The sequence below is a fragment of the Carex rostrata genome, chromosome 14 (assembly GCF_964058835.1).
Source record: "Carex rostrata chromosome 14, lpCarRost1.2, whole genome shotgun sequence".
NCBI lineage: Eukaryota > Viridiplantae > Streptophyta > Magnoliopsida > Poales > Cyperaceae > Carex > Carex rostrata.
The window spans coordinates 10,651,281-10,665,726 of record NC_135931.1 but is presented as its reverse complement, the minus strand read 5'-3'; the positions used below and the strand labels follow the sequence as shown (position 1 = coordinate 10,665,726).

At 33.5% G+C, this 14,446-nt stretch overlaps 1 protein-coding gene and 1 pseudogene across 3 annotated transcripts; both read right to left on the bottom strand.

Annotated features, from left to right (window-relative positions):
* Window positions 1–4,935: 4,935 nt before the first annotated feature.
* LOC144565358 (uncharacterized) lies at window positions 4,936–8,313 on the bottom strand. 3 transcript variants are annotated; one of them, XM_078315087.1, is made up of 11 exons: window positions 8,088–8,313; window positions 7,802–7,996; window positions 7,476–7,721; window positions 7,007–7,369; window positions 6,455–6,718; window positions 6,063–6,376; window positions 5,811–5,990; window positions 5,604–5,717; window positions 5,425–5,503; window positions 5,197–5,292; window positions 4,936–5,037 (listed from the first exon to the last, which is right to left on the bottom strand). In XM_078315087.1, the coding sequence occupies exons 6-11, from the start codon at window positions 6,215–6,217 to the stop codon at window positions 4,942–4,944; spliced, it is 720 nt and encodes a 239-aa protein (XP_078171213.1). In that variant the 5' UTR covers window positions 6,218–6,376; window positions 6,455–6,718; window positions 7,007–7,369; window positions 7,476–7,721; window positions 7,802–7,996; window positions 8,088–8,313; the 3' UTR covers window positions 4,936–4,941. The 3 variants fall into 3 exon arrangements, with proteins under 3 accessions (XP_078171213.1, XP_078171212.1, XP_078171214.1); XM_078315086.1 differs by lacking the exons at window positions 4,936–5,037; window positions 5,197–5,292; window positions 5,425–5,503; window positions 5,604–5,717; window positions 5,811–5,990 and having other exon boundaries at window positions 6,221–6,376; window positions 8,088–8,311; XM_078315088.1 differs by lacking the exons at window positions 4,936–5,037; window positions 5,197–5,292; window positions 5,425–5,503; ... (3 more) ...; window positions 6,455–6,718; window positions 7,007–7,369.
* A 2,543-nt stretch (window positions 8,314–10,856) lies between these two features.
* On the bottom strand, window positions 10,857–14,207 carry LOC144565025 (uncharacterized; annotated as a pseudogene).
* Between the last annotated feature and the right edge of the window lie 239 nt (window positions 14,208–14,446).

Sequence of the window (14,446 nt, the reverse complement as noted above, 5' to 3'; positions counted from 1 at the left end):
CAAGTATTCAAATAAGAAAATAAAAACACAATACAAATAACTCCTATTTGGAATATGCGAGATCATGCTTCTCTTATTGGGACTCATACATGAATTTCCTGGTTCCTTTTCCACGTTTGATGTTGTCTGGTTAAGCAGAGAATTTCACGACAAATTCATATATCTGATAAAGATGTTAATATTTTGCATATCTGGAAGTGTTTTGAAATTGTACCAATCAATTCAGTACCTGACAATTTATCATTAAGGGATTTTAGTTGAAAGAAAAGAGACATCAAGGAAGTTAACTTGTCTAAGTATCAAAAACCAGTATATACGAATTTTAATTACATCTACAGTTATTGTGCTTTATGCGATTCTAAAATAAATATCAGAAGCAAATGAAAAGGTAAATATTGGGAGCAGTTCATGTAGTTAGAATTTGACAGGGAATAAGGGATTTGAGTTGTGTAGATATAAGGAGCCAGCATTCTTTGTTAACATAATATCATGCCTAAGGAGCCAGCATTCTTTTAAGTTAAAAATATCATGTCTAATATAACTTGAGTCAATATTATTCAAATTATCAAGTCATTTTCTGTTTTCTAAAAAAACAGTACATAAAGAAATTACCCAATATCAAGGTAATTTGCTCATGAAAGTCAACTGAGACAAATTGCAATTTCAGAGAGTATGAGCATGTGTGTATAACTACATACCAGCCAATAGTGATGCTTGCTCTTCAGTTAATTTTTGCAGCGAAACCCCTAAAACCTTCTTGACATGTATATATATGAGATGCTTGTGCTTTCTCTAAACTGAATCATAAACAATTTCGATATCTCACTGATTTATCTCAGCGATACTGGCCATATTCCTACAATAGAACTATATATTGATTAATTTGATGAAATGCCTGAATCAAAATGGTTCAAAATTGTCATGCTTTCTTGCTATTTGATAAAATGTTTCAACCAAGAGTTTATGTTTGGTTAGTCTTCAATTCAAATGCTAACCAACAGTGCTAAACCAAAAAAATATAAAACTAGTAATTTTTGAAATTAATTACTGCCTTATTACCTGATTGGACAAAAACAGTTGGTCCGCTAGAGAGTGGGCAGCGGAGGTGGTGGCTAGGTTTGGGAAAATAAAATTTTGAGATTTTGGTACTCAGCAAGAAAGAGAGAAGAGTTAAATTTTTGGCAGAGGGTCAAATAAAAAATTTTGACAAAGAGGGAAACACAAATTTACCAAAATAATTCGTTTATTTAGATTCAATTTTGTTTAACAAAAATATCGTTTGCAAAAATTTAAGAAAATTCAGATCAAATGATTTTCTACCTATCTAAACAAATAGTAAAAAAAATTCTAAAAAATGTAAAATTTGGCTTGCAAGTACATATTCATACGGATATCATGTTGAACGGTTCGGATCGACCATTAGAATTTAAAAAACTCAAATATTGAGCCGTTGCACGGAGGCCCTCTATGCTATGGGTAGCACCCACCTTAACCAACCATCACAGACAGGAGGGCTCACAACTAGCTTAGATGAGTCCGGAGGTCCACATAAATGAATGAGGCAACTGGAAGCATAGTGACAAATGAATTATTCGAGTTCAGTTCGGTGAGGTCAAAAGTTCATGAGTCGAGTATAATTCGGATATAATTCGGAAATTATACATTATGTTTAGATCAGAAATCTTAATTCCCAAAAAAAGAAAAAAAGAAGAAGACAATTTAAAACATTTGATGAGATGTTTTACATCACTACAAAAGCAGTAACCATTGAATATATATGGATTAGTGGATAATTTATTTTCTTAATCAATTAACAAATAGTTTTATTTGGAATTTAAACCATATGAATTATGTGGACATAAAAGTTTTAGAATTTGAACTTCCTTTTCTATGAAATTAGGCTATCAATATAAAAGCCTTGAAGGATGGCAGTGTGTGTAGGATATAAATCCCCCTAAACCAATGCAGCGTGTAATTATTTACTTTTGTATAATAAAATTTTACTTGGCAGCTTCTGCCAACTCATGAAAAAAAATATAAATGTCTTGAAAAATTGGAGCAAAAACCTTGTCCAGTTTCTATTGCTTCTTGCGCAAGCCTAGTCCCACATGAAAGAAAAAATATGATGAGAGCGCTAAAGTTCCTATAATAAAAGGCAGGGGCGGAACATAGTGGTGGGGAAAGGGTGCTAAGCACCCCTTATAGTTTGAAAATTTATAGTTTGGTCCATTAAATTTTGTAATTTTTATATGCATTAATATCTTTTAGCCCCCTTTATAAAATGATATTACACTATATTTGATTTTTCAGCCCCCCCCCCCAATCTCTATTTTCTAGTTCCGCCTCTGATTGGAGGTTGGGATGCATAAGAATAGGTACAATTTGAACAGGTTCAGGGCGTGTTCGGATGTCACGGGATTACGGAATGAGAATAGGAATGGGAATGAGAATTCACTTTTGAAAAAGTGGGAATCCACAGGTACGGAATGCACGGGATTAATTATGAGAATATGAGAAAATAAGTGTTCGTTTGTATCATGGGATTAATTGTGGGAAATCTTTATTTATTTTAAAATATGTATATTTATTTGATTGTTTTAGTTTAGTTTAGTTATAAATGATTTTTTGTGAATAGTATAGCATTATGTTCTGTATTGATTTTAACAAATTATATTAAAGTTAACTTAATATAAGAAAATAATTCAATATAAAATTACAATGGAAATTTTTTTCCGTGCCACCATCTATTTATTTAGACCAATAATATACTATAAATTTAATATTTTAATGAGTTGTAAATTGTAACATTTGATAAACATATTTTTAAAAAAAATTATATTAATGAAATTAAATAAAATTGTGGACGATTAATACAATATTTTCGTTTGCTTTTTTTTTAAATTATACAATTATTTTTATTAATAAAATTATAATAATGTAATTAAATAAATTTGATTAAATAATAATATTAAATAGATGAAACATATCTAATAAAAATTATTCCTAAAATGGGTACATATAAAATAAGAAAATATGTAAATCTTGAAAAAAATAAGAAAATAACAATTAGAAACATATACAAAAAATAAATATTTAAAAACATTTAAAAATATTAAACATTTTTAAACAAATAAACACTTAAAATATATAAACAACCAATTTGAAAACAAACAAACACTAAAAATATATAATTAAAAAATAAGAAAACAACAATTAAAATCATTTAAAAAAATAAACATTCACCGAACAAAGTTTTAACAGTTTGTGATTTGTTTTACAAACAACTTATAAATTCAGCAATTGCAAAAAAGAAAAAAAATCCGGTTCCACAATTTGGTTAGTCCCACAATCAATTTTGAAGAAGAAGAGGCATCATTTATATATACCCATCTCCCATGAACATGATGGAAAAAAGGAGAGAGGAGAGAGGAGAGTCAAAAATTCATGTGTCACGTGGAGAAAGAGAGAATATTTTAATTAGGGGGTCCATGCCAGCGGAGATGGAGTAGATGGGAACAAAAAAATGCACTCTGAGGTCGGGAATTTTGAGGCCCAAAAATGCATTGAAATGGGAAGAGTGGGTTATTCCCTCAGAAAAAATTTGGGTAAAAAATTGGTCTGCCGAACACCCTCAAATGGGAATAACAGGAACATCCCAAAACCCATAAAATTTCCTGTAGGAATTTGACATCCGAACACGCCCTCAATGAGTCATCTTTTCAAGAGGAGACTCGTGGCCTACTGGGCACTTACAGTGGCCCACAAAAATGAAATTTCTTTAAATATCGTGAATAATCTTTAAAAAACACGAATAATTTGTAAAATTCGTGTTTTATTCGTAAAATTTGCATTTTATTCGGTCAAAGGTTTGGTTAATCAAATAGTTTGATGTTTAGTGTAGAAATTTCCTGAAAACATTTTATTTGCAAATTAAACGCGAATCTTGTTACTATGACTGAAAGTGAAATTGAACGGAATGTGAAATGACTAATTAACAACTCGTTTTAACTGAGCCTACCCCGTACCCTCAAAGAATTGCAGCTGCCTCATTTTTATTGTGCACACATCCAAAGGAATACTAACCCTTTGAGATATTTTCACAAGAGAAGAGAAGACTTAATTGCCTTGTGACCTCAACTTCCCATCCCAGGAATGAGTACGAGATCCTTAGGCTTAGCTCTCTCTTAACAAGTCTGCTCTTGATTTCTTGGGAAAAGAAAAGAATGTGTGACTTATTTAACACGCTACCTTCTCTTGATTTCTTGGGAGAAGATTTTGTCACTAGTACAGAATAACAAATTAACCACGGTCAAAAATTAAAATTACTCACGGATTCTCTACCGTGAGTAATGTGGGCGTTAGTAAAAGTGAAGGTTTATAACCACGGTTCGGCAACCGTGATAAGATTAACGCTCCAATCTGGATACCCACGGATTAGCATTTCATTTCGCCTTTTTAGCCACACCCTTTACCCACGGCTAACTCATTCACCTTTTAGCCACACCATTTCTCCAATTTGATTAGCGTTTCCTTTCACCCTTTTAGCCACACCCTTCACCCACGGCTAATTCATTTCACCTTTTAGCCACACCCTTGCACCCTTTTAGCCACACCCTTCACTCACGGCTAATTCATTTCTAACTCATTTCACCTTTTAGCCACACCCTTATTCTTTTAGCCCAAATTTAGTTTCAATATTAAAATCTATTTTTCATGACTAACAATATCAATATTTAATAGCAATTGCAAATATCAAAAATCACACAATTTGAACAATATATCACTGCATAATACTATTTAGAGTTAGATAATTCTCAAGACCACATCATAATTGCACTTACATAAACACTGCCCTACACTATATAACCCACATACCTAAACTAGACAAGTTAAACAGTAAGAATTACAAGGTATTTAGAACTATAACTAGAATTAAGCTAATCACTTGAAGTGCTCATCCATGAACACTCTAGCCCACATGCCCCTTATTTCATGGAGCTGATCCATTGGAAGAGGCGCAACACCTGGTGAGGGAAACTACATGCAAGATTATAAAATGTTAAATGAACTCAAGTAAATTTAGAAAACCCCATAATTTTCTTGGAAAACCTTAGTATGAACTAAAGAGGGATATTGTGCAACAGCAAGGTCACTGCATGCCCTTAGATAAAATGATGTATAATAGAACTAACATACATTCTTTGGAAATGTTTTTTGATGCCTTGTGACGAATGAGTGCATGAATTTCATCACATAATATCCGCACTCCCAACCCAAGTACTGCTGCTGGCACTGAATTGCAAAAGTGGAAAGGTTATTAGTTTGAATTTTTTTGGTAGTTGTACAAAGGAATATAAATAAACCAATTCAGATTAAAAGTAAATATGACAACTATATATATTATATTTAAATTAGCGTGTTAACCTTGAGCATTCTCCAATGTATTTTCAAATTAAGCTCTTTAGCATGCGGTCCTCCTTCTTTAGTGTACTTTAGAAAAACCCTTAAGAAAAATAAAGGATAGTAAAATAGTGTTAATCAGAGATTAGAAGAATAACTATTTAAAAGAATGGAAATAAAAGATAGTTTAATTGATTACTTACCGCTTGTAATACTTCATGATCTTATAATTTGTTTTATTATCTTTTGGCTGGTTTGGATCCATCACAAACACACTATTTTTACGAGGACAAAAGAAGAAGAAGATCCAATGTTTACTGCAATTTTAGATAATTTTAATATTTAATCAACAAATAAGATTAATTAAATATAAATAGTTGAAGTAATAGATGTAAGTCTAATCAACTTACTCTTGAAAGACTGGTGCAAGGACAAATGGCTTCTCTTGGGCTTGGGATTGAAGGAGGGCACTGCACATGTAATCTATTGCTTGTTTGGGTGCCATATCAAGAGATGCCTCATTAATGCATCCAGGATCCAGAAAAGCACAAAAGTTTTGTTCCATTGTTGAACACAACTTGCTTAAGTGCCTGCAAATTATTAGATAATTAATTAAAATAGAGAAAAATGCTTGATACTATTCAACAACTTAACAAACTTACATTGTGAAAATAGTCAGAATTGAGATATCGAGCCATCCACATGTTAGCAAAAGATTGATGTCATTGTAATGAACCAGAATTGGCCCACCGTCATGGTAAAATTCTCCTTGTGGAACTTCAACAACAAAGGACCTCCGATCTTTAGGTAACTTCATCAAACAAGTGTGAAGTGTTTTCAAGTCAGATGTCGGGAATGTACATTCATCTTCCTCGACCAGAGGTCGGTCAAGTGAGGGTGGCCTCTCATCATTGCTGATTCTTTTTCCTCTGCCTACTTTGATAGCCTTAGTTTTGCCTTGATCATTCGTCCCTATCTGTTTTAATAAATGTACATATTTTTAAAATGAGAAATATAATATAAAAGTAGATAGTAAGAATTGTACATGTTTTACCTTGTCCAAAATAACTCCAATCTTGGGCTATTGAGTAAAACTGTTTAATGCATCCTTAAGATAGCGCATTTCATCATTCTGGATGGGGAGATGAATATCACCAAATCCTTCAGAAACCAAATCCACTTGTACCTTAACATTGTTGGACTGTAGCTTGTCATGGTGGATAGTATTGTCGCCTTTGGGCCGTGGATAAACCATCCCCTTAGCAACGGTGACGGCAACATTATTTTCAAAAATGACAAGGTCACATGGGGTAGGTATCTGCAAGTACAAATATATATTTCTTTTAATTCATGTACAACCTAAAAGAGACCCAAACACAATTTCATTATAATTATGACTAAAAAATTTCTCAATAATTCAAAAGCCCAACAGATTAAGAACATTTAAATGATTATATAAAATCAGCAAACTAAAAGCCCACTGCTTTACTTGTTCTCCCTTAAATTTTTCAGTTTTGACCCTCTGACATTCTTTATAACAAAAATTCACAAGCATACACTCAAATTTTGACATAATTAAGAAGAAAAGTTCAGATCAGCACATTACCTCAATCAAGTCCAAACCATATACGCAGACCTCAGATGCACTGCTCTGTTGTACTTCTGGGCTTCCAGTATCAGGTACCTTGTTTTGATCCAATGCACCAAGTAAGCGGCTCATCAGTCTTCTTTCCATCTCAGCAAATCTTGCGTCATACTCGGCACGTATTAATTGTTCAAGCTCAGCTTCCTTACCACTACGTTTTCGTTTGTGCTCTACTGGTTGTTGCAAGCCTTCTTTCCAAGACACGTTGTGCCCGACACCCCTCACTCGACCTGTGTGTTCTGGTTTCTCTAGCCCCGCAGTGAGCACATCATTCTCTCGTTCGGGTTTGAATGATCCCGATATTACCTCACGGTCTTTCTTTATCTGTTAAGGCATTTATATGACATGAGTTTTAAAATGAATTAATGTAATATATATATATATCTACTGAATAATGTAAAGAAAATGAGTAAGAAATAGGGTTACTTACAATTTTCTCCGCCACAGGTCTCAAAGAATCAGGAAGGATAAGTGAACCGTCCTCTGATATGATCGATCTGCCAAGTAACAAATTCTGACTTCTTTTGTTGTGTATTGAAAATAGTGGATTATTAGAGTCTCCAGCCGCTTTCAACATTTCCTTCCACTCTTTTTGCTTGCCAGAGTATCCCCGTGTTCCTAGGTGGTGGGGCTACTTGTTATGGCTTCGGGCCTCTCTTCCCTTTTTGCTTTTATTCTTCACACAAATAGTCAAATCAAATTTAAAACAAATAGTACTTCAAAAAAATCAATATACATGTGTATCAATCAATATACCTTAAATTCCTCTGTTGACTTCAATTTTGTATATGCCTCCCATACTTCCCGATCCATCCAAGTATACACCGAGAGGGGGTCTTTTTTTTCTTTGATATATTTCGTCACAAGCTTGCTTTTGAATTGTTTCCATGATTCATTCATCATTTTGAGTGTATGTTGTTTTGGTTCATCGCTTGAGATCTTCCAATGAATCTGATATATTCACAACAGAAAATTATAATAATTGTAAATTTCTCTTAAAACAATGACAACGGAAAAAAAAATTGATTGGGATGTATATTACCTTGACCGACTCCCAGAGTTCATCTCTCTTGTCGTCATCCACCATATCCCAGCTATCATAAAGGATATCTACTTGTTGTCTAGCCTCTAATCCCACCCAATTTGCGTATTTGCCCGCATTTTTGCCCACGGGTCTCCAATATTCGTCCCACTCAATATCAAATTCCTTTCCATCGGGTTGATTTTTGCAAAGGGTAGGGCCTTTTTTTTTTTATTTCTAGGTTGTGCTCTATTAACTTGATCACTGAAATCCTCATCCGGCATTAATTCACCTGATCTATTTTTGCTCGAGGAAGGGCCTCTTTTTTCTTTATTTCTAGGTTGATTTGACATGGATCTGACCTAGGTTTAACCAATCTGCAATTTAACAAGACAAGACAGATTTAATAGTTTACAATAAGATATTCAATTAATGATTGAGAAACAAATTTCTTTTCTATTTACTTACTGTGAAATACTGTATCTTTAATAGATAGTATTATATTAGGGGCTTGGCCAATTTTTTAATTTAAAAATAAATTCTATAACTGATCAAATATGTTTGAAATTATAAGACAGCAACACCCAAAATAAATCTGTCTTATTTGAGGCCTAAATTTCTAAATACGAATATCGACCAAATCTGATGGAAATTGTTTGCTCCTTTATATCTACTGGAATCATGATATTGAAATGGTTTTCTTTATAAGGTGTATAATCCTTTTTCTGGTTACAGTGCAATTTTAATCGAAAACTTTTATTCGACTGTCCTGAAAATAACTAATTATAATAGGGATCACATAGATGAGATCATGGTTGGATCGATCTGTTTCGTCAAGCATATATCATAAATAGAACAAATCAATGGCATAATACATATATTTAGATCAATTAACCACACAATTTCTAAACCAAACTGTAACATACTATTTAAATTATTTAAAATAGTTCATCAAGACAACTAAATAGTATGGTCTAACTACCATTTTAACAATTATTTGACCACTAGAATAACCCATCTTAGACAGTTGCTGAATGAAAATACAGAAAAATCGATACTCACCAGTAGAGAGACGGGGGGCAGCGTTACACTGAGCGGCGGAAGGAGAGGGCTGAACCGAGGTTGCTACGTACCAAATAGTTGCGGCGGCAGGAGAGCGGTGAAAAGAAAGGCGGAGGGCCTGAACCAAAGGAGAGCGGCGGAGGGGCAGAACCGAAGGAGAACGGCGGAGGGGCAGAACCGAAGGAGAGCGGCAGAAGCATAGGGCTAAATCGCTGATCGCAGAGAAGTTAATTTTGAAAAACACGAAGTTGCGGTGGAGGGGCGGAGAAATCAAAACAAAACCCTTGAAAAACCCTTTGTATTCAATTTTTGCGTAGGGAGACAGAGGACCGTCTCCATTTTGCTAGATACTAGATGTAAAGTTGTGAAATATCGTGTAACGAATGAAGTATGTTTAAAGTTTTGAGCTATTACACAAAAGGCATTTGTTTTTTGTTCACAATAAATCTGTGTCAACCATAAATCACCCATATGGAAATAAGTAATCAGAGAAACCGGATTTGCATATTTGATTCATTTATGTAACAAAGAAATTTCATGCAATCACATAGTAATATATTAATATGTGTTTATATATTTACGAATTATTCGTGTTTATTTACATCGCCAAACCAAAGTCGAATTATTTGTTTGTCACTATATATACACAATTATGTTTGTGTTTCCATTCATTATACAAAAAGTAATATTTTAAGAAAAAAAAATAAACAATGCAATTGATTTTTATTTAAAAATGAAATATTGAAAAAGTATATGAAAATGGAGAATTTTTTTTGTAAACCATAAATAATTAAATGAATTTTACGGAACCAATATGATGATTTTTTTAAAAATGAATTTTGCAAACCAAAGTTGTATCTATTTTAAAAAAAAAAAACAAAAACTTTAAGTTATTTAATGATTATTATTAAAAAAAAATTCTCAAAATAGATACAATTTTTTATAAATTAAATGTCCTAGAAAGATTATAATATTTTCTGGATTACCTAGAAATGACTTTTGAACCGGGACCAATAATTCAGAATCTAAGCATTTTTATTTTTTTCCAATAACACAAAGAAATATAGTAATTTTTCTTACAGTCGCGAAAAACTCGACCTGAAAAATATTGATCCGGGTTATTTGTTGCAACCTTTCTAATAAATCAAATTATATTGTATTTCATCTATTTTAAAAGAAATATATTCAACATTTCTAATATTTTAATACAAAAAATAAAAAATTTAAAAAAAATTCTGTTATATAAAAAAAAATTGTAAGACCGAATGGTTCCTACGGTCTGAAAAAATGTAATTTTGGAGACCGTAGGAGCCATACGGTCCTTATGGTTTTTAAAAAAAAATCATATTGGTTTCCTAATTTTTGATTTATTAATTATGGTTTATGAAAAAAATTCGAAAATGGAAGTGTATTAAATGAAGAAAATTTGAATTTTGCTTAATTATGATAAATGTAAATTACAAGAAATATAAAATGAGATGTATAAATCACTTTTTTTTTAAAATTAAATATTAGAGTACAAAATTATTTTTTAAATTTTCTTGTCTAACACATGAAAACTTAATTAACACTTATTGAACGTACAATACTTTGCGGCTTATATTATTCAGTCTGCATTGAAAAACACAATAACAAATATTCATTGTCAATTCATAAATTAAAAATACATTTGAATTTTATAATAAAAAATTATTATTAAATGTACCTATCAAGCTTCACCAAGCATGATCATTGATCAACCCATATTCCTTCTGCGTGATCAGATCTCATGTAAATTGTTTCGTCAGTATCATCATTTGAAGGTTGGTCAGATTGCATGCCAATAGAAAATGGGGGAAGTTCGTCAAACTGATCGTACTCTTCTTCATCTACTACATTTTCAACTCCAACGATATGTCTTTTCCCAGGAAGGACGATACACCATTTATCGTTCTTCGGATCACCAACAAAGAAGACCTGGATGGCTTGTCTGGCAAGGATAAATTGATCCTCTTTATATCCTTCTTTGGAAAGATCGATGAGTGTGAAACCGGTGTCATCAACTTTAACACCTCGTTTGTTTTCGACCCATTGACACCGAAATAAAGGGATTTTAAATTTTCTGTAATTGAGCTCCCAAATTTCTTCAATAACACCATAATATGAATTTTTGGCGATTACCGCCCGAGCATCATTTCCTCTAGCAAATTCTTTGGACGAAGCTACTAATGTGACTCCGCTATTACTTACAGTACTTTTATCATCTTGTTTTCTTGTGTAAAATGTATACCCATTAATATCAAAGGCTTGGAATGATGTTACAACATGTCGAGGGCCGTTCCCTAACCATTTAACTGTTTCGTTAACGCTTTCTCGCGAAGGATCTGACTTTACTCTCTCTTTCAACCATTTTACAAATGTTTTGTTATGCTCATTAGTCAGCCATTTTTCACCCTTTGATGAATTTTGTTGTTCGAGCATTCTCATGTGCTCGTATATATAGGGAGCAACATCTGTCATGTTTTGTAGGACAAAAAAATGTGCCTTCCGTAATTGGTCTGGATTTGGGTCGATGACCTTCGATCCAATTGTCCCAACACCATCAAGTCTCCCCTCATGTCGAGATTTAGGAATGCCAATATTTTTTACATCGGCCAGATAGTCATTGCAAAATTCAATTACCTCCTCAGTAGTATATCCTTCTATAATACTGCCTTCTGGCCGATATCGATTTCTCAGTTACCCCTTCAGTATACCCATGTATCTCTCGAATGGATACATATATCGCAAAAAAACAGGACCACAAGCCTTAATTTCTCCCACGGTATGAACAATTAGGTGTACCATGACATCGAAAAAAGAAGGCGGGAAGTACATCTTTAGCTGACAAAGAGTAATTATAACTTCCCTTTGCAAGGAATCCAACACTTCTGGATCAATCACTTTCGCGTTAATTGCATTAAAGAAATAGCAAAGCTTTGTAATGGTCTCTCTAACGCGCACTGGCAATATTCCCCGAATTGCAATAGGAATCATATGCGTCATTAAAATGTGACAGTCATGGGACTTCATACCAAGCAATTTCAAGTCTTTCATTGACACCAACTTTTTTATATTCGAAGAATACCCAGACGGAACTTTAACACCATGAAGACATTGACAAAATCTAATTTTCTCGTCTTTCGACAGAGTATAACATGCAGGGGGTAGGTATGTGCGCTTTCTTTTTTTCTCCAGAGGTGCAAGCTTAGTCCGTATTCCCATTTCGACCATGTCCTTTCTAACTTTGATGCCATCTTTTGTCTTTCCTGGAGTGTTCAACAATAACCCGATTAAACTATCACATACATTTTTTTCAATATGCATGACATCAAGGCAATGTCGAACTTGTAAATGCTCCCAGTATGGTAGATCCCAGAAAATAGATCTCTTTTTCCAAATATGTTTCTGGACGGATTTACCACCTTTTCCGAGTACAACATTAAGATTCTTAACCCGCGAATATACCTCCTTCCCTTCTAATGGTGGGCGAACTACTTCATACTCAACCTTCCCATTAAATGTCTTTTTATGCTTACGATATAGGTGATGCTTTGGTAGAAACCTACGATGTCACATGAACACATTTTTTTTACAATTATTCAACCACAAATCTTGTGTGTCATCTTCACAAATAGGACACGCCTTTGCTCCTTTTGTACTATACCCAGACAAATTGCCATACGCCGGGAAATCATTTATGGTGCAAAATATCATTGCTTGTAGTGTGAATTGCTCATTATTGTACGCATCATACACCTCTATGCCTTGACTCCACATTTTTTTCAAATCCTCAATCAATGGCGCAAGATACACATCAATGTCGTTTCCGGGTTGTTTGGGTCCTTGAATTAGTAATGACATCATTATGTACTTGCGTTTCATGCATAACCAAGGAGGAAGGTTATAGATGCACAAAAGCACTGGCCAAGTGCTATGTCGGCTACTCATGTTTCCATGCGGATTCATTCCATCTGTACTGAGTCCAAATCGAATATTTCTCGGATCATCTCCAAATTTTTTGAACATTCTATTAATGTTTCGCCATTGAGGAGAGTCAGCGGGGTGTCTTAGTTTTCCATCTTTTTTTCTCTCTTCGGCATGCCAATGCAATAATTTTGCATCTTTGGCATTTGAAAATAACCGTTTCAATCTGGGTTCGATGGGCAAATACCATAACATTTTAGCCGGAGGTCCATTTTTCAAATCATCATAATTACCATTTGTCCGGTCTTTCCTTTTATACCGCGATGCACCACATATTGGACAAGCATGCAAGTTTGCATAATCATTCCTGTACAACACGCAGTCATTGGGACATGCATGTATTCTTTCAATTTCTAGACCCATGGGGCACACCAATTTTTTTGCTTGATATACCGAATCAGGTAACTCGTTTTCCTGTGGGAGCATTTTTCCTGAAACCTTTAATAAAGATGTGAAACTTTTATCGCTCCAACCATTACTTGCTTTTAAGTCAAATAATTTCATCACGGCCGAGAGTTTTGTAAAATTTGTACACCCTGGATACAACTTCTCCTTGGATGCAGTAAATAATTTCTCAAATTCTTGATAATTATCACCAAAATGATCTTCCACATTATGTAACATTTGTTCAATATTATCATGATTATCAATATCAAATTCATCACTATCAATATCCAAATCTTCATTATTAATATCCATTTCATCATTACTGATGTCCAGTTCATCATTATTGTCGAAATCAATTTCAATGTGATCAACACCAATAAAGTTCATATCATCCGATTCATTCTGATCACGGTCTTGCTCAACATTTTTACTGGTACTAGTTTCTCCAGATCTCTCCCCATGTCGTATCCAACAAGTGTAGTTTTCCTTAAATCCCCGACAAATCAAATGATCTCTAACATCAGCGGTACAGTGCCATTGAAAATTTTTACAATCTTTACAAGGGCACACGATATTGTGATGTCTATTTTGCTCCTTATGAGTCTCAGCAACTTTTATAAACTCTTCCACACCGACTAAATATTTAGCACTAGTACGTGATATTCCATACATCCAACTTCGATCCATCTATAATATAATATTGAAATTTAATATGGTTAGAGACCCTCAAGTATTTAATTTAGGAATTACACATGGACAGATCAACAATCGTAAACCATTCTTTGAATACTAATTTGTCTCAGTAATGAACACATATGAACAGATTTTGAATTTAAGAAAGTTTGACAGCATTTTTGCAAGATACACATCAACTATCCGTACGAACACATACTCGTATGAGAAATAAGGAAAATGGTATCATTTTT

What these genes read in the sequence shown, in the direction of transcription:
- LOC144565358 (XM_078315086.1), bottom strand. Translation starts at nt 7,622, where the DNA reads ATGTTGAAAGCGGCTGGAGACTCTAATAATCCACTATTTTCAATACAC. An exon ending in GACCTGTGGCGGAGAAAATT is followed by an intron (nt 7,370 to 7,475) that starts GTAAGTAACCCT and finishes ATGCCTTAACAG; the next exon opens with ATAAAGAAAGACCGTGAGGT. An exon ending in ATGGTTTGGACTTGATTGAG is followed by an intron (nt 6,719 to 7,006) that starts GTAATGTGCTGA and finishes TTGTACTTGCAG; the next exon opens with ATACCTACCCCATGTGACCT.